We start from the raw sequence: 19,513 nt of genomic DNA on the forward strand, positions 1-19,513 counted from the left end.
AGAAAGAGAGAAGGAGAGAAGAGAAAGGAAAAAGGAGAGGAGGAGGAGAGAGGAGAAAGAAGAAAAGAAAGAGGAGAAGGGAAAGAGGAGAGAGAAGGAGAAAGGAGAAAGAAGAGAGAGGAGAGAAGAAAGGAGAGAGGAGAAAGAAAATAGGAGAGAGGAGAGAGACAATAGGAGAGAGAAGAAAAGAGAGAGGAAAGAGAAGAAAGAAGAGAGGAAAAATAAAGGAGAAAGAAGGAGAGAGGAAAGAGAAAAAGAGAGAAAAAGAAAAGAGAGAAGAAAGGAGAGAGAAGAAAGGTGAGAGGAGAAAGGAGAGAGGAGAAAGAAGAGAGGAAAGAGAAGAATGGAGAGAGGAAAAAAGAAAGGAGAGAGGAGAGAGAAGATAGGAGAGAGGAGAGAGGACAGAGAAAGAAGATAGGAGAGAGGAGAGAGAAGAAAGGGATAAGAAGAGAGGAGAAAGGAAGGAGAAGAAAAGAGGAGAAAGGAGAGAGAAGAAAAGAGAAAGAAGAGAGGAGAGAAGAGAAGAGGGAAAAGAGAGGAGAAAGGAGAAGGGGGGAAGGAACAGATCCTATTCCCACCAAAACCACAGTAGCATCATAAGTCCATAGGGATTCAGAGTTGGAAGGGACCTTAAAAAGGACATCTAATCCATCCCTTCATTTTAGAGAGGATACTGAGACCCAGGAAGGTTAAGTGATTTACCCAAGGTCACACAGATAATAAAGTAACAGAGATAGACTTTGAGCCCCCCAGTCCCTAGCCACTTCTACCACAGCTGCCATGTCCCCCAGCTCTCACATTAACATGATCTCCAGCCCAGAGAATTCAAGGACTCAGAGGTTCATTCCAGAGAAAGAAAGAGCTTCATCACAGGCTAGGTTTCCTTTCAGAATTTAAGGACTGACTTGAACTTCCACCTTCAAACCACCAGCCCAGCCCCATGAGGCCCCAGCATGGAGCCTCTGGCTTAAATGAGGAGAGATCAGGTAGGGGTAGAAAGACAGAGAGAACACCCTACAGCCTGGAATCACTGGATCCCACAGGTGGCCCAACCCATTTTCCAAATCAAAATTGCCCTCCCAACTTCATAAACCTGATCCAGGCATGACCATAGTTTTTGGCAAGACATAGTCAGATGTCTGTCTGTCAGTCCACAGCAGGGGCCTCCAGCTGCCCATTTCTCTTTCTCTCCCTTCCCCCTCATAGGCAGACTGTTAGAACTTTCATAGTGATATGATGCTGAGTGAGAGGAGCAGAACCAGGAGAACATTGTACACAACCACAGACATATTGATTCTGTGATGACTAACTTTGATAGACTTGGCTCTTCTCAGCAATACAAGGTTCAAAGACAACTCCAAAGGACTCATGATGGAGAGAGCTGGCTATATCCAGAGAAAGAACTATGGAGTCTGAATGCAGATTGGAGGAAACTATCTGCTCTCTCTCTCTTTTTTTCCTCTATATCTTTTTTTTGGTTTTGTTTCTTCTTTCTCATGATTCACTCCATTGATCACCATTCTTCTTTACAACTTGACTATTGTGTAAATATGTTTAATGCGAAGGTATATGTAGAACATATATCGGATTCTGTGTTGTCTTGGGGAGAGGAGGAGGGGCAGGGGAAGAAAATTTGGAACTCAAAAACCTGTGGAACTGAGTGTTGTAAACTAAAAAAAAAATATATTAAAAAAGAACTTTCATCTAAGAGCCTGAACAGTCAACAGCAGGACCCCAGAGACCAGAGAGAGAGTGACGGTGATTCTGTCCTTAGGAAGGCAGGCCGCTGCTACTTCCTCTCTCATTGTTAAGGCTCAACAGAATAGATTCACCCCAGCTCCTCAACATATGTCCAGTTACTCTCCTGGCTAAGTCCTCTCTGTGCTCTCCCTAGAAAGAACAATCACTAAAAATCTAAGAATTCTCTTTCCTGGAAGATAGTACACTGTGGACCAACCATCAGTGGGGCACACATCCTGATCAGGGTCTGAGCCCTCCATGTCCTTGCACCCAGGCTAGCAGTTCAATATCTCAGGGGGGAGGCGGGGAGCAAAGCTACCTGACTTAGCACAAAGAATCAAAGATTTTGAGCCAAAAGGGAACTTAGAGGTCACTGAGTCCAATCCTATCCCACCTCCCCATTTTGGACTTGAGAAAACTGAACCCCAGAGAGGTCACAAGTAATTTATGCAAGGGTCAGCCAACCAGTAGCAGAGGCATGTGACTCAGACTAGATTCTCTTATTCTAAGATGTCTATCCACCACACATAAAGTGAACAGACATGTCATCCCTTGGTAAAACAAAGTAAAGAAAATGGGAGAGGGGGAAGGGAAAGGCAGCAACCAAAGGAGAAGAGGCAAAGAGGGCACCTCACAGCCCCCCTATCAAGACCAGACTTCCAGAGAGGACAGTTCCTGCCCCTGTTCCTAATCTGTCCTCTTTCCCTGGGGAGACCAAAGGCATGAGACTCCCATGCCCACACCCTTCTTCCAAACCAGGCCGATCTTCTCCTCCCACCTTCACAAAACTGATCTGGGCCTGACTTGGATACCTTCCAGTCCAATGTCTGACAGTCTAGAGATTTCAGGGTAGGAGAGGAAGCTGGGGAGACAACTAGATGGTACAGTGAATAGAGTTCTGGGCCTGGAGTCAGAAAAAACCAAGTTCAAACCCAGTCTCAGACACTGACTAGCTGTGTGATCCTGAGGAAGTCACTTAACCCCGTTAGCCTCAGTTTCTTCACCTGCAAGATGAAGATCATTACAGCACCTACCTCACAGGAGAGTTGTGAGGATTAAATGAGACAATATTGGTAAATCACCCAGTACAGTACCTGGAATACAGTAGATGCTTAATAAATGCTTGGTCAATCACTCAAATTCCCTTCCCCCTCAGGCTGACTACAATCACTTTCCCATAAGAGAATGAGCATAGGAACCTCTATCTAGACCTGGAAGGCACCACAGAGACCATGTAGTCCATCTAGTCCAACCCCCTCATTTTACAGAGGAGAAACTGAGGCCCAGAGAGGGACAGGGGGCTTCTCCCTGGTCACACAGGTAATAGATAACAGAGCTGGGATTCTAGCCCATTCCTGTCACTACAAATCCCATGCCCTTTCTTTTACAGCATAATCCTTCATATTACAAAGGAGGAAACCAAGTTTGGGAGGTGGTAAGTCCCCGTCCAAGGTCAAACTAGCTAGAAAGTGGGAAGACTTGGATAAAGACTCTGCTTGCCTTTAAGTTTTTGTTTGTTTTTTCTTATCCAAGTTCATAGACTTCCTGAAATCTACCCATCAGCTCTTTAGGAGTCCATGCGCTCCAGATTAAGAACTCTCATCCTCAGTAGTCTGACTAATGGGAAACCCCTTGGGCATCTAAACAATTTCTAGAATGCCAACTGTCTCTAAATTCCTCGAAAGTTCCTGAATTCCCCCTAAAAAAAGACTTAGGAGGGATCCCTGTCTTCAAGTACCTGAAAGGCTTTCCGGTGGAAAAGGCATTAGACTTCCTCTGGGCCCTAAGGACTGAACCAGAAACAATGGAAATTGTTGAGGCAGAGTTAACACTGAGGTCCTAAGATTGGGAGCTGTCCAACACTGAAGGGGCTGCCCGGGAAGGTGGAGAGTTCTCTTTCACTTGAGGCGGTCAGACAAAGACCTGGTGCTCACTTGCTGGGTATGATGTAGAAGCTATTCTGGTCCAGCTTTGGGATGGGACCAGGTGGCCAATGAGGTTCCTCCCAATCATGAAATTCTGTTATTCCATAAAGCTAAGGGACCAAGGACTCAGATGCTGGCAGTCCAAACCTTTGTACCTCATGTGAGCTGCCTGAGAAGCTATTCCAAAGCCAGGTATAGCCAGACTGGGGTTCAGCCAATGGTAACCCGACTTCAGTGCCAGACCCTCCAGCAAGTCCCAACCCCTGCCAAATTGTCGCCCCCTCAGTGACAGTCACTTGGATGTGGCAGGGGTGGGGAATCACAGACTTTGTTTATTATTTCAGCTGCTCAGTGGAGTCAAGATAGTCTTGATCCCCTGACAAGCACAAATGGAAAGGAGTCCAGTGGCCCTTTCTGTTTTGAAAACAAGGTTCAAAGCTCCACTACTATACCCATGTCACCCTTTGCTTCTCCCATACTCAAATTGTAGGATGTTGCCTTGTAACGGAAAAGACTTATCATCCAAAGTCACCTATCACTTATGTGGTCCATTTCCCCAGTCATAGTGTGTCTCTAATCCCTTGCCTTCTCTACTTTGTATACCATCTACCCCTATACATGGTCTCCTAGGAATCTCCCCCAGTATTTAGTGGATCCACATCCATTCAAATCCATAGTACGTGAGCCCCCACCAGTGTGTTTACATTTATTAGGTCAAGCAGAAGACACATTTGGGGGTCTCTACTTAGCAAAACTGCAAAGGAGCTACGCAGACCTGGGATATCCACAAAATACCCCTGGTTGTCATGCAAAGCATCTCAGGCTAAGACCAAAAAGAGGAGGAAGAGCTGGCAACCTTTGTCCTACTTCCCATCAGCAACCAAAATCCCTCTACTCTGGACATTCATTCTCCACTGGGCCTAACGCAGGGCTCAGAATTTAGAGGTAGAATGATTAATCCCTGTAGAAATCAACTTAGCCTAGAACACCCTTAGAGAGTTAAAATGAAAGGGACCAATTTTGATAAAGGCTGATAATTGGAAGGATTTTCTCAAATATATGAGATGTTCAAAACTTCCATCTAGTGGTCTGCTGGTAAATGTTTAACAACTGGCTCTCTGGGAAAATAAATGTACACACAACAGGCTTTTAAATTTAATCTGCATTATTAACATTTTCTCCAACACTTTCTTAAGTCTAAACAAGAAACAACATAACAATTAAGCCCTGATTTACAGCATTTGTCAATATCTGAGATATAAACACTTACACCGAAAATTGAACAAAGAGTTCCTGACAGCTGGTTCAAGCTGCCTTCAGCATAATTGTCCCTATAGCTCACTCTCCAGTCACTCCTTTCCCCAAGGGGGGAAATGCCAAGTAAGGAGACTCCCCAGTCCAGTCTTCTCCAAGCCCAGAAGAATGGTAAAATCCATTCCTCAATTCATTGTTTGTTTACTGAAGGGGAGGTGACAGGAGAAGGGTCCACTCTGGGACCCTCTGGACTAGGAACTTTAAATTTGACCTGTGACCTTTATCTGAGGGGAAACAGATACTTACTTGACCTTCAGGCTGGCCAGCATGTTCTTGTCGATCCTGCCAAAACAAAAACAAAATTGGGAGTAAGGATCTGGGTCTGTGGTCACAGGGGTAAGAAGGGGTGGACATTGGGGATAGATTCCAAAGTTGGAGGCTGGGATGTGCTCTCAGCTTCATAGGCTCATAGGAGCCATCTGGTACAAGTCCCATGGATTTTGAGATGCCCTCTAGTACATCACCTTAAATTTGCAGATGAGGAAACAGAGGCCAGCGAATTGAAGCAACTTGGCCAATGACACATAGGTGGCAAAGCCAGGATTCAGACTCAGGTGTTCTGGCTCTAGGACTTTCTACTGTGTAACGCTACCACCCAGATCACTCAAGGAAGGAAAGGAGGGGGAGGGGAAGAGGGAGCATTCCTTGTAATCCCTCTTAGCACTCACCAATCACAGCTTCTAAGAGCTGTGGTCAGGTATGTATCTCCTTCCCTCACCTTATCCACTTCCTGCTGCTCCACACAAACACACACCACCACCACCACCACCACAACAACAACAACAACAACAACCCAGACCCTCAACCCAGTTCCATCCCCCATAGAGAATTTGCAGGTGTCATCTCCATCAACAAATCATGTATTTATTGAACATCTCCCATGTAGAGGACAAAAAAGGCTATATCTCTGCCAGAAGAGCACACTATGATTAGGGAGGGAAGACACCTACATGAAACAAAGAAAATCATTATGTAAGTCAGCATGAGTTTGTGAACCAACAATTAACTCACTTTAGAGTCAGAAGACTTGGGTTCAAAACCTAAATCTGTTCATGAGCCCCCAACCATTATTAGGCCAACCAGAGGACACATTGGGGGCTTCCACTCATCAAAACCATAAAGGAACTAACTGGAAAGAGCTTTTTGTCCTTAGGGAAGTCATTCCCCACCCCACCCCCGGGCCCATTTTCTTATGCTCAAAAAATGAGGGAGCTGGACTAGGTAACTTCCTAGGCTCCTTCCAGCTGGGAATTGTGAGCTTTCAAGTATTCTGTGAAGTAGTGAAGACTGTCAGATATTGGAGGAGTCCAGACAAGGAAGGGATCTTTGTGTATTTGGTTGGTAAGGAAAGGTTTCCTGGAAGATAGGGGATTTGGAAGTTGAACCCGAGAAGTCGCTAAGATCAAGTCACATGTCTCTCGAATCCAATGGCCACTTGGCCAGCCTTGAAGTGAAGAAACCCTTCCTGTTCCCCTTACCTGCCCTAAACCAGACTGACTGGCACAGACTAGCATGATGTCTGTTATCTCCCTGCAACTTTGCCATACTAACCCAGCCCCTTCTCTCCCACCCTGGCTGCCTCCCCACAGCTCCTTAGAAACACAGAGCAGAGCCAGATGCCTCTATTTTTACCCTGAGCATATGTGAGTCCTTCACACTGCCAGCAAGAAGCCTCAATCTCCCTCCCAAAATGAAAAAGTGGGCAAACTTCCCAAGCTTATTTGGTCTCCTCAATGGACAACACCCTTCTGCCTAATCCCCCTCCTAGACAAGCATCTCCCCTTGACAGAGTCCCCTCATATGAGTCTCCCCATAAGGTCAGACCCATTTAAATGAAATGATAGACCCACTGAAAACCTCCGAGGAAATCCTTAATCATCAAGCATTTATTAACCGCCTACTATGTGCCAGGCACTGTGGAGCTCTAAATATCAATAAATCCTTCTCTCATCTGCTGTCCCTCATGCCTTCTGCTTGACCTCCTTCTCTTAGTTCTAGACTCAGCCTGAGCACCAGCCTCTGCCAGAAGCCTTACCCAGTCCCCCTCTCCCACTTTCTAGAACATTCCTCCTGAAGTTACTTTGCATGTGTTTTTGTATGTTCTCTTGCACATACCTATATTTCTACTTGTTATCTCTCACCGTTAGAATGTAAGCTCCTTGTAAGTGCAGTGCCAGTTGATTGACTGGTTGAGGAATCTTAATTTGTAACAGCACCATTTTTGGTAATAAGCATCATGATCAATATGCATAGTTGTTAGTCTTTGTCCAGGGTAGGCACTTTCAGATCAAGGCAGAGTCGTGAAGAGTGTAGGTGGGCTATGCTGACACACCCTGGGGGAGCGCCCCACCCATGCACACCTAAGTAAGCAGAGGAGGTTTTCTATGCATTCAACAGATGAGGAAGTTGAGGCCAAGAGTGAGAGGAGTGACTAGCCTAAGGTCCTATGGTGGTGAGGTGGTCTCGGGGGCTGGGACTAGAGCTGAGGTCTTCTGACTCTGACCGTGTCACTCTTGGCCTAGGTCTGGGCCACTATCACCATCTGGTTACCAGCTTCTTGCAAAGTAGAGAGAAAAACCCAAGTGCATTGTGCATCCCTGATGCTCCTCCCCTGGCTGCTTGTTCGACTTTCTAAGAACTCATTGTCACTAGGTACCCAGGAATCAGAGAGCAGACAAATCAGCCAAGGGAGAAGCTTGGCACACTGAGCCCCCTCCAAGGCTGGCTGGCTCCAAGGCTCCTGCCCTCCCTGCTTCCCAGGCCCACCCAGACAAAGGCACCCCACTCCAGGCATCCGTCTGTCAGTCCTAGACAGCAAAGTTCCCACGATGAACGAGGGCGTTAGCCACCATCGGAGGGTGGGGAGCCCTGTGGCTTCAACAGGGGAGAGATGCTCAGATAGGAGGGCAGACCTTTTCCCTTTCAGGAAACAAACACTGAGTCAGCACAGTTTGTTTCTGTTTCTCTCTCTCTCTCTCTCTCTCTCTCTCTCTCTCTCTCTCTCTCTCTCTCCCTCTCCTTTCTTTTCTCCCTCTCTTCTCACTCTTTCTTTCTTTCCTCTCTCTCTTCTCACTCTCTCTTTCTCTGTTTCTCTCTTCCTTCTCTCTCTTCTAGCTCCCACTCTTTCTCTCTTCTCCCTCTCATTCTTTCTCTCTTCTCTCTTTCCTCTCTCTTTCATTTGTTTTCTTTATTCTTTCATCCTCCTGTTCATTCCTCATTGCTTTCTTATTCTCTCCCTCTCAGTCTACTTCCCTTCCTTATCTTCCCATTCTTTTTCCGGTTCATTCTCTCTTGTTCTCCCTCTCCCCTTCTCTCTCATATACTAGCCAATTCTTTCTCTTATTTGCTCTCACCTTCTCTATTAACCTATCATTCACTCTTATTATCCTATCATTCACTCTTATTATTCTATCTTTTACTCTATTAGTCTGTCATTCATTCTCTAATGCCTTCTATCAATCTTCTCTCCCCGTCACTATCTCCACATCTCCTAGAGAATCGCAGACTCTCAGATCCGAAAGGGACCTCAAAGAGCATCTCAGCTGACCCAGCATCCCTCCACACCCACAGTGAGTGGTCCTCTGGAGCTGCTGGGAGACCATCTGAAGGGGTGGGGGGACACCACTGCTTCTCATTTTACTTTGAGACAATTCTACTCAGGAGCTTGAGTCGTTCTCCTGCTCTCTGTCTCCTTCATCGTCTCTATGTCTCTCATCCTTCATCTCATTTTCTATCTTTATCTCCTTTTGTTCTCTCCTTCCCATTCCCTCTCATTTCCCCACATCCTAAATCTAGGCGATACCTAGGCTCCATGATGTCATTCCGATCCACCTTGTACTTAGCTCTCTACCTCAACTGCATTCACCAGCATTCTTTCAACTCTCACCTCAACACAATATAGTGAGTGGGTGGAGAGCTGGCCTAAGAGACCTGGGTTCAAGTCATGCCCATGTGACCTTGCTCAAGTTTCTTCACCTTCAGTTACTTCGGTGCCCCCAGGAAATGCTCTAAAACTATAATTTGCTGAGGAGGGGCTGACCTACATTAGTAAAGGAAGTTTCCTCCCCAGGAATTCCCCATATCTATAAAAATCCCATCCCATCACCTCTTGGTGGAATGCTCCCATATATTCAGCCCTGACCTCTCTCCTGAGCTCCAGCTCCACCTCTAATTACCTGGTGAACATCTCCACCTGACTGACCGGCAGCTGCTTCAGACACATCTCTAAGACTGAACTTATCTCCCTCTCAGTCCCCAAACCATTTAAACTTCCATTTCTATCAATGGTCCATCACTTTCCCAGTCACTCAGACTAAGTTAATTCAACCAATATTTAAGTTTATAGAATCATGGAGCAAGAACTAGAATGCACCTCATTCAACCCCTTCTTTTTACAGATGATAAAACTGAGGCCAAAGGAAACCAAGAGACTTACCCAAGGCAAGTAAGAATCAGAGGCAGGACTAATGTGGGTCAGGCATTGTGCTAATGATTGCTCTCACAAAGACAAAGAATGATGATAACACTGAGGCCGAAGGAAGCCAAGAGACTTACCCAAGGCAAGTAAGAATCAGAGGCAGGACTAACATGGGTCAGGCACTGTGCTAATGGTTGCTGACACAAAGACAAAAAATGATTCAATCCCTGTCCTTAAAAAGCTTACATTCCACTTGGTTCTGGGACAGGGGAGGACAACTCAGAATGTACAACTGATAGAGTGCCACTGGGCAAAGAAAGAACCAGATAAGGTTGCCTAGAGAAAGGAGCAAATACCTGCAGCCGGGGAAATCCGGAGGAGCTTCCTAGAGGAGAAATACCTGGGCAGAGCCTTAAAGAGAAAGAAGGATTCTGAAAGACAGAGGTGAGGGAGAAGTGTGTTGCAGGCACAGGGAGACAGTAGCCTATGTGAATGTAAAGAGGGTGGAGATGGCATGCCAAGGTCAGAGACCAGGGGTCAAATTTGGATAGCACCTTGAAATGGGATACGAACAGAGACTGGACCTGGGAGGTCATTGGCATAGGGAACTCCCAAGTGAAGACAGTCACTCTACCAATGCAGGCCATCACCTTCTAGACATTCCCTGGGGCACTGAGATGACTCGCTCAGCATTGCCCAGCCAGAGTGTGTCAAAGCCAGATGACTGGAAAGGTAGCTTGGAGCTCTACTGTAGATGCTTTAACTGCCAGGGCCACATTCTCTACTAGTCACAGTAAGGTCAGACCATCACCAGATAGATTATTTGGCAACTCTAGGGAAGATGGATTGGAGGCAGAGAGAGAGGTGAGAAGGTTAGTGTACTATTCCAAGCAGGACCATAGGCATAGCAATGTACCATTGGTGGAGCTATGAATTGGTCTGACTATTCTGAAAAGTCATTGAGAACTATCCTAGAAAAGCCATTAAACTCTTTGTGACCTTTGGCCAGGCTATACCAGGACTACAGTTCCCGAGGAGGGCAGAGTCCGGGGAAAGGCCTCACATAAAAATATTCCAGTAGTAGCAAAGAACTAGGAGGAAGGTGGGTGCACATCAATCGAAGGGTGGCTGAACAAACTGTCGTCTGTGAACATGATGCCATATTATCATGCCATAGGAAGTGCCAATTATCAAGAGTTCAGAGATATATGGGAAGATGAATGTGAACTGATGCAGAGTGAAGGGAGCAGAACCAAGGGAACAATTTGCACAATGTCCAAAATGATACAAAGGAAAACAATGCTATAAGAGTGCAGAACACAGCTCCACAAAATGATCAGTGGCTGCCTTGCCCGGCACCACACAGGTAGTAAGATGTGTACACTGTGCCAGACTGCCTCCCTGCAGGTAGTATCAAATGTGGGATTTGAACCCAGTTCCTCTGACCAGTTGAGCTAGACCCAAGGAACTTGAATGAGTGAAAAGCTTAACAAGTTTGGGTACCAGTCAATCTGTCCTTAGTTTTCTTTTGTATGTACTTTGTATTACCTTATTCTTGTATGTTCTTCCTGAATTTATATTAATGTGTACTATATTAATATTAAAATCTTTGGATGATGGTCTTGGAGCTGGAAGGGACCTTAGAGGTCACTTAGTCTAACTCCCTCATTTTAGAGAAGAATCTGAGGTCACATGGGTACTAAGTAGCAGATGTAGGGATTAAACCCAGCTCCTTTGACTCCCAATCCAACTTTCTTTGTACTGCAGCTAGGTGGCTCAGTGGTTAGGGCCTTGGGCTGGGAATCAGGATAGACCTAAGTTCAAATCTGGCCTCAGATATTTACCAGCTGTGTGATTGCCCAAGTCATTCAACTTCTGTTTCCCTTAATTCAATGGAGAAGGAAATGGCCAACCCCTCCAGTATCTTTACCAAGAAAACCCCATGTACAATACGGTCCATAGAGTCATGAAGGGCTAGACATGACTCAACAATATGTCCATTTTTATAACTTTTGTAAATAACCCTCTCTCCTGCCTCTCCCCCACCCCCACCTCTTGTGGCGTGCAGATCATTCTTGTGAGTACAGATTGTAGGGCAGAAAGGGAAGAACAGGGGAAGAGAGAGTGAGTACTGGGCCCAGGGGAGCAGGAGCAGGAAGGGAAGTAAGAGGGTCCTCAGTGATCATGGAGGGGAGCCCTCAGAAGCTAGGGAGCCAGGCAGGCTCAGGAATCCAATCAGATTAGAGTAAAAGCCAAGGCCAAGGACCCCATAAACCAGGCCAAGACTAAGCTAAACTTCCTGGAAAATTCCAGTAGGCAGCAAGACCCTGAGTATAAGGAGCTACTCAGGTGCCTCTAGCTCCTCCTCCCCTTTTGTCATAGAAATGTAGACTGACAGCTGGAAGGGAGTGCAGAGACTCTCTACTCCAGTTCCCTTGTTTTACAGATGAACAACCTAAGGCCCAGAGAAGAAGGGGGATTTGCTTAAGGTAGTGAGGGGCAGAGCTGAGGTTTGAACTCAAGTTCTCTCTTCTACATGGACTCTTCTTTCTCCTATCCCTGATGCCTCTGTCAGCAGAACCACCGTTTGGCTCTCATCCCTCCTTCCTTTTCCCCCACTACCATTTCTCTGCCTCTCTCTCAATCTCTCCCTCCATCTCCCCCATTCTGTGTCCTCCCCTCTGCCTCCTATCACCATCTCCCCCAACCCTGAGGCACTCTCCCAGTTATCTCTCAAACTGGTCCTGCTGTCATCTGGCCCTCCCTGCACTCTGCTAGCCTTTTCTGTGAAGTACCCGCCCCAGGAACTGAAAGGAAACTGATAACAGGGACCCAGAGGTTTCTTCTCCCCAACTGGGAAGAAGCTATCAAAAGCTTAGGGTCTATCAAGGCCTCAATTCCCTCATCTGGAAACTGAGCTTCCACTGGAATCAGGAATTCCTGAGAGCAGGAGCTCTCTCTCTCTCTCTCTCTCTCTCTCTCTCTCTCTCTCTCTCTCTCTCTTCCTCTCTCCCTCTCTCCCTCTCTGTCAGTCTCTGTCTATGTCTCTGTCTCTGTCTCTCTCTCTCTCTCTCTCTCTCTCTCTGTACACAGTGTCTCAGGGTGTCTGACCCAGCAGACATCAGAGACAAAGGAGGGCCATCTGGTCCTCTGGCCCATGCCCCAGTCCCTGCTCTGCTCCCATGCCTGTGTGTGAGCAGCCAGATATCTCTAGAGCTCCATGGGCCAGGGATGCCTCCTGCTGACCTCAGAAGGGATGGTGCCCAAGGGCTGTTGAGGAGACACCTGAGTTCTCTGTGAGGGTTCCCCTGAATTCCCACTACCTCCCAGAATAGGCAGTGGGGTGCAGTAGAAAGAGGATCGGCTCCAGAGCTAGAGGAACTGGATCCAAATATTGGCGCTGACACTGTGACCTTGGTTAGTCTCCTTGGAGCCTCACTGATCTCATCTATGAAATGGATTGGCTGCTCTCTGAGGTCCCTTTCATCTCCTATAATCCAATTCTCAGACTCCTCCACTTCCATTCAAAAGACTTCCAAGATACCCCCCACTCCTTGTCCTCCCATAAAATATCCCAGATATTTCTGGTCTACTGGGAGAAATGAGACTTCCCCAACAGGTCATCTTCTCCCTCTCCTTGGCCCTGGACACGCACAGCCTGCACCTCCCACCATGCCCTCTGCCTGGCCCCGAGGCACCCACCAGCCAAAGCCCCCGAAGGAGACGCTTCGCTTCCTCCCAAACATTGTGGCGGGCCTCCCGGGCATCAGAGGTAACAGCAGAGCAGAACAGCAGCAGGTTCTGGGGTTGCCCGGAGTAAGGCGCTCAGGCTTGGGGGTGGTGCACAGAAGGCTGAGCTCTGGGGTCTGCCCACCCCCCACGCTTCCTGTGGGAGGGCTGACTCAAGCCCAGCAGCAGATTAGGGCAGTGGAAAGTGTCTCCAAGAGCAGCTGGGCTCCTCCAGGAGAGACCAGTGCTGTGCTTCTGACCTTGGGGCCAAGCTCACAGGACTCGGGACTGCCCCAGGCAGTAGATGAGGCAGGGAGGAAGGGGGAGAAGGAAAGCAGAAGGTCAGCGGGGGGCAGGTCCCCCGCCCCCGCCCTGTGCCACCACACACCCAGGGGAACTGGCAGCAGCGGAACCACTCAGCTGGCAGATTACACCACCCACTGCCGAGGATACCCACCTCTGCCCTACAGCTACTCTGGATGGTTTCCTGAAACCCAGGCTTCTGAGAATTCCCACGGGGCCCCTTGCCATAGAGAAGACACCACCCTCTTCTCCGGGCACAGAGGCTGCTGGGGAGTGGCATGAGCCTGACCAAGTAGACCAAAAATATCTGGGATATTTTATGGGAGAAAAAGGAGTGGGGTATCTTGGAAGTCTTTTGAATGGAAGTGGGAGAGTCCCCAGATGGTGGCAAAAAATGGCCCCAGGCCTGGCAAAGGACCCAGGCTCTGTCCCTGTGACCTCATCTCCCAGTTCCCAGGGGGCTCCAATGGTACCCATCACCTCCCCACAGGGGATCAAACAAGACAATATTTGTAGAGCATTTAGCACAGCCTGGCACAAGGTGGGCACTCAATAAGTGCTTGTTTCCTCTCCCTCCTGTGAAATGGAGATAGTGGGGCAGAGTAAAGAGAGTCCAAGGACCTCAGTTTAAATCTTGACTCTTACTTATTTCCTGTGAAACCTTAGGCAAGTAACTTCCCCCATCCAAGCTTCGGTTTCCTCACTGGTAAAGGGGGGTGGGGTGGGGGTGGGGGAGGCTTGGGCTGGATGAGTTTTAATATCTCTTCCAGAGTAAAGTCATCTGATCCTGGAAGCTCTATTCCTCCCCACCTAGGGGAAGATCCAAAGTCCTGGGCAGGAAACCACTTCCTCCTCCCATAACATGCACGAATACATACACACACATGCATGTGCACACACTCACATACGTGTGCCCAAAGCCAAACACACAATCATTATGTTGGGAGGGGGTGCTACACATTACCAGGAACAGACAGCTGTGCCTCTGGAGTACCACCTCTCTAGAGAAAATGCTAGTGCACCAAATGTAACTCCTCTAGGGGGTGACCTGGTATGGGGGAGAGGGGGGAATAGAGAAGGAGCTCTGGATTTGGGAGTCAGAGGACTTGTGTTCAAATTCTCACTGTTATGACCTTTGTGACCTTGAGCATATCACTTAATTCTCTGCGCCTCAGTTTCTTCATCTGTAAAATGATGGACTAGATGGCCTTTGAGGTCCTTTCCATCTCTAAATCTAGGACCTTATCTGTGATCTTAAGTTCCCTCAGCTCTAAATCCCATTAAAATCCTTCCAATTAAAAACCCCTTTGGGGCAGCTAGGTGGCTCAGCGAATACAGCACTGGCCTTGGAGTCAGGAGGATCTGAATTCAAATCCAGCCTCAGACACTTGACACTTACTAGCTGTGTGACCTTGGGCAATTCACTTAACCTCAATTGCCCTGCCTTCCCCCCTCCAAAAAAAAAAAAAACCTTTGCATGGATAGACTTTCCTCACTGAAAGTTCCTTATATTAGTGAGAACAACGGTTTAAAAAAAAATAAGACAAAACTAATGACCCTGATGAGAGACATCTCTCTGCTTTGTCTGGTTCATTCATTTAACATACATTTATAGGTCCTGCCTTCAGAGAGCTAACAGTTTATAGGGCAAGACAACACAGAAACAAAAAGAAAACATAAACTAGACACAAAGTAAATACAAAGTCGTTTCCAAGGAGGCAGAGCAGGAAGGGCCTTGTGTAGCGGGCACCTGAGTTGAGCCTTGAAGGAGTGAGGGATACGGAGAAATGACTGTCAGAGGGCAGGCGCTCCAGGCATGAGGGACAACCTGTGTCAAGGTATTTAGGCAGGAGATGAAGTCGCATGCAGGATCCTAGAGCTAGCCTGGTTTGGGCTGGCACACAAAGTGGATGAAAGGGAGTAATAAGTCCAGAGGTGGAAAGATTTTAAATGTCCCATAAAGGAATTATAGCAATAGGGAGTCACAGGGAATGCTTGAGCACAGGTGTGACGTGGTCATAGGGTTAGAGATTTAGAGCTATAAGGGATCTCAGAAGTCATCTGGTTCAACTCCCTCATTGTGCAGGAAACCGAGGCCTGGCTAAGCAACAGGCCCCAAGGGAAAATTATTTCACCAGCTGTGTGGTTCCTCCAAGAAATATATCTTATCTCCTTAGCTAGATGGTAATTCCCTGGAGGTCAGAGAATGTGGCATGTTGGCCTAGTCTGGGGCTGAATGGGGTTGAAGGTGTTCAGGAAAAATTTGATGGATGAATGAGGACCCGAGTGTAGCCTCCAATCCTGAAACCATGGACCATGTTCTTCAAGTTACTACTGCCTGTCTAGTGATGGGGATGAAACACACATGTCAATAGCTGAGAGGGAGAGGGGGCTTGGGGCGCAGAATTTCATTATCAGGGCAGGAGGTGGGGTAGAGGATGGAGGTATCAAAGACACCCTAAGGATCATGGGAGCACAGATTTAGACCTAGAAGGAACATCAAATCTAACCTTCCATTTTACAAATGAGGGAACTGAGGCTCAAAGGGGTATAGGAAATGGGCTCTCTCCCCCCAAACACAAGTCATCTATAATTCTTCCCCTTCCACCTCCAAGAAGGAGAAATACAGGGGCCCCTGCTATAGCTGCCCTGGTCCTTCCACCACACACACCCCCTTCCCCGGGTTTCCTGTTTGTGGCTTGTTCTGGGTGCAGCCCTCACGGGAAGGCAGGGCTGCAAGAAAGAACCAGCGTGGTGGAGAGTGGGAGGAGAAAAAGGGCAAGGCTATTTTTGACCCCAGGCGACATGTTTTCCCTCCCCCACTCCCCCAGCAGGCCGGCCTGAGGTGGGGGGTGGGGTGGAGGGGGTGGATGGGTTGACCTCAGTTTCCAAAGCTAAGAAGTGGCCTCTCAGTGCAACATAGAGTGTTCTGGTTTGGGGTGGGGGTGGGGGGGGGTGGGCAGTAGGTGGACAATATCCTGGCATTCAGCGCAGGTCTTTTTGTTTGGATAGGATGGGGTCCTGGCTTTCCCCCTGAAGATGCATGGGGTTTTGCAGGGAGAATGATCATCAACTTTCTCCTGAGACCCAGGGGTGATAGTAGCTGAGCAGAGAGACTGGAGGTTCCGGCTCCCTTCCCTCTGTCCTGGAGACACATCTCTCCCCTGGTCTGCTGTGCACCTCAGGCCCCTGAAGTGCCTCCTACAATTGCCATACAGCCCCCTTCCCCCCGGAAAAGAAGACCTTGAAGCAACAGGAAGAGGAACTGAAGCCAGCCAGCCCCAGTATCATTGGCTGCTGCTGAGGTCCTCAAGAGGGTCATCGGAAAAACGTGAAAGCAAAGGCTTGGTCAGTCACGGGATGGGCCGGGGCAACCCAGTGTGGGACAGTGGGATAAAGACTGGATTTGGACTCAGAGGGCATGGGTTCAAATCCCATGTCTAATGTTTACTACCGCATGACCTTGGGCAAGTAACATCCTGGACCTCTGTGAAATGAGCACCCTGGACTAAGTGGGCTCTCGAGGTCCCTTCCAGTTCTATGAACTATGGCTATATAGTGCTGGAGAAACTTGAGATGGCATTTAGAATCAGGGAACCTGGGTTTAGAGCTCAGTTCTGATACTTAAAATCTTTACAACTTTGGGAAAATCACTTAACTCTTCTAGATCTCAGTTTTCTCACCTGTAAATTGGGGGGGAAGGGGGTGCCTATCTGGCTTCTATGGTCCCATCCAGCTCTAAGCCAATGATTCTAGGATCTTACCCCAGGATCGGGTCACATCGGGGACTGGAGCAGGGGATTCATACCTATGCCCAGCTACTCCCTTACCCGCCAACATCTTCCCTTGTGTCCAGAGGAAGCTGGCACCTCCACATGCCAGTCAGAGGATACTCTGTATTTATACTCCAAGGCATGATACTGGCAAAGAGGCTGGACAGAGGGTCTGGGGTGTGTGCAAACACATGTCCATGTGTGAGTGTGCACATACATGTATGTATGTGAGAATTAGTGTGGCTTAAGAAAGGTTTGGAGTAGCATGAATACAAATGATCTTGTCGCTGAATCACCATGCATGTGACTCTGAGTGTGTTCACCTAGGCAAGTCATGTGAATCCCTCCCTGTGTAGAGGTGTGTGTGTGTGTGTGTGTGTGTGTCAGACAGAGAGCGAGAGCGAGAGCGAGAGCGAGAGAGAGAGAGAGAGAGAGAGAGAGAGAGAGAGGGAGGGAGAAAGAAGGAGAGAGAGAGAAGTGGGAGGGAAGAGAGAAGGAGGAGGAGGAAACCCAGTGTGAGTTAATGCGTGACTTGGTGAGTGGGAGACACAGCACAGGCTAGGGACACTCTAGAAGCCAATACTATCAGACTGCCCCTGAGTACATCCCTAGTACTGATCCCTGCATACCTGCCATCCTGTCAGCCCTTACCTTGCTGTCTCTCTACAGCCTTCCTCCCCCACATGGCTGGGGCTGGATTTCTGGCTTTTCTTTTGACATCATTTCTGCTTGACCACTTGGAGGCTGGTCCTTGGGGAGGGATGGGCTGAAGTTTCAGGAAGTGAGTTATGAGCCTCAGGTCTCTGGAGACCACATCATGAGCTAAGGAGTCCCAGGGGCCATCCTCTGATTGGGCCCCTGGGAAATGCTACATTCTGTCACCCCATTTGGCTAAGTGAGGTACAGGCTTCCATCTCTCTCCCTCACACAAGACGATGTGTTAGCATAAATGAGAGATTTAGAGCTAGGAAGGACCTCCAACTTAAGCCAGTCCAACCCACTTCACAGTTGAGGAAACAGATGTAGGAAAGTCAAGTCAAGTGGGCCAAGGTCACCCATATAACGTGTCTCTGTCTCCAAATCCAATAGATTTTCCACCTATACCACAGACCACCCCCACTGCCACCACTTCTACCCATGAGGAGAACAACCCATAGCTATATTGTGCCTGACAGTTTAGAGTGATCCCACTCATTCAAAGCTCAAAAGGTACTCATACTAAGCTGTATTAGCCCTGATAGTGTCCAGGGCACCCAGATAGTTAAAGGCTAGGGGTTAGGGAATTTAAACCTAGGCCCCAAGACCATAGCTCTAGAGCTAAAAAGGATTCCAAAGGCTTCCTGGCCCAACCCCTTCATTCTACAGATGAGGAAATTGAGTCCCAGGGAGCAGAAGGGATTTGCCTAAGGTCACACAAGCAGCAAGTGTCAGACAAGGAATTTGAACCCAGGTCTGCTGCCTTCAGAGCAGTGTGCTTTCTGCCTGACTATATTCCTCTCTGTGAAAGCCTGAAAGTGGAATTGGAAGAAGCTGTCAGAGAACGAGTCTGGGGAAGGTGGTGGACATGAAGAGAGAGCAAGAGGTGGGGGGCTCCTACCCTAGACACCCTCAAGCTTCCTCTCTAGACTCACCCTGCTTACCATGGCCACAGGGGGCACAGAACCCCAAGCTTTGAATTTCCATATTAACTTTTGTGTACTTAGAAATTGTTTTTATTCAGTTTAGTTTTTAGCTTCCTGATGAGAAAGCTCTTACTACCACAGATCAGCAGCAAGGCACCAAATAGTCTTAGAGAGACCACTGGAGCCCAGAGAAGTCAATGACTCCCTTAGGGTCACATAGCCAGGACTGGTCAGAGGTTGCCCTTGACCCCAATGTCATCTTCACCCCAAGGCCAGCCCTCCCTCTATTATGCCCCACTGGATCTCTTCTTTGTAAATAAATCCACTCATGTGGCCTGGAGGGTGAGGGAGATGACCAAAAAAAAAAAAGAGAGAGAGAACAGATGCAAAGGTCAGTTATCCAGCTACCTGGGCAGCAGCAGCAGAAGGAAAAGGAATTGAGTAAAGCTTAAGGCCTCATCATAGGTACCTCAGTGGATAGAGTGGTCAGCCTGTAATGGGGAAGTTGTTGTTCAGTCACTTTCAGTCATGTCCAACTCTTCATGACCCCATTTGGGGTTTTCTTGGCAGAGATACTGGAGCGGTTTGTTATTTCCTTCTTCAGTTCATTTTTACAGTTGAGAAAACTGAGGCAAACAAGGTAAAGTGACTTGCCCAGGGTTACACAGCTAGTAAGTGTCTGAGGCCAGA

At 47.9% G+C, this 19,513-nt stretch overlaps 1 protein-coding gene across 1 annotated transcript in view; it reads right to left on the reverse strand.

Moving 5' to 3' along the window:
* The window catches only part of RAP1GAP2 (RAP1 GTPase activating protein 2), a 229,139-nt gene extending 215,976 nt beyond the window's left edge, over window positions 1-13,163 (reverse strand). Inside the window, exons 1-2 of the mRNA XM_036766695.1 lie at window positions 13,099-13,163; window positions 5,226-5,261 (exon numbers count right to left, since the gene is read on the reverse strand). Of these exons, the coding sequence (XP_036622590.1) occupies window positions 5,226-5,261; window positions 13,099-13,163 (101 nt within the window). The remainder of the gene's footprint in view (window positions 1-5,225; window positions 5,262-13,098) is intronic.
* Between the last annotated feature and the right edge of the window lie 6,350 nt (window positions 13,164-19,513).

This window comes from Trichosurus vulpecula, chromosome 7 (genome assembly GCF_011100635.1).
Source record: "Trichosurus vulpecula isolate mTriVul1 chromosome 7, mTriVul1.pri, whole genome shotgun sequence".
Lineage (NCBI taxonomy): Eukaryota > Metazoa > Chordata > Mammalia > Diprotodontia > Phalangeridae > Trichosurus > Trichosurus vulpecula.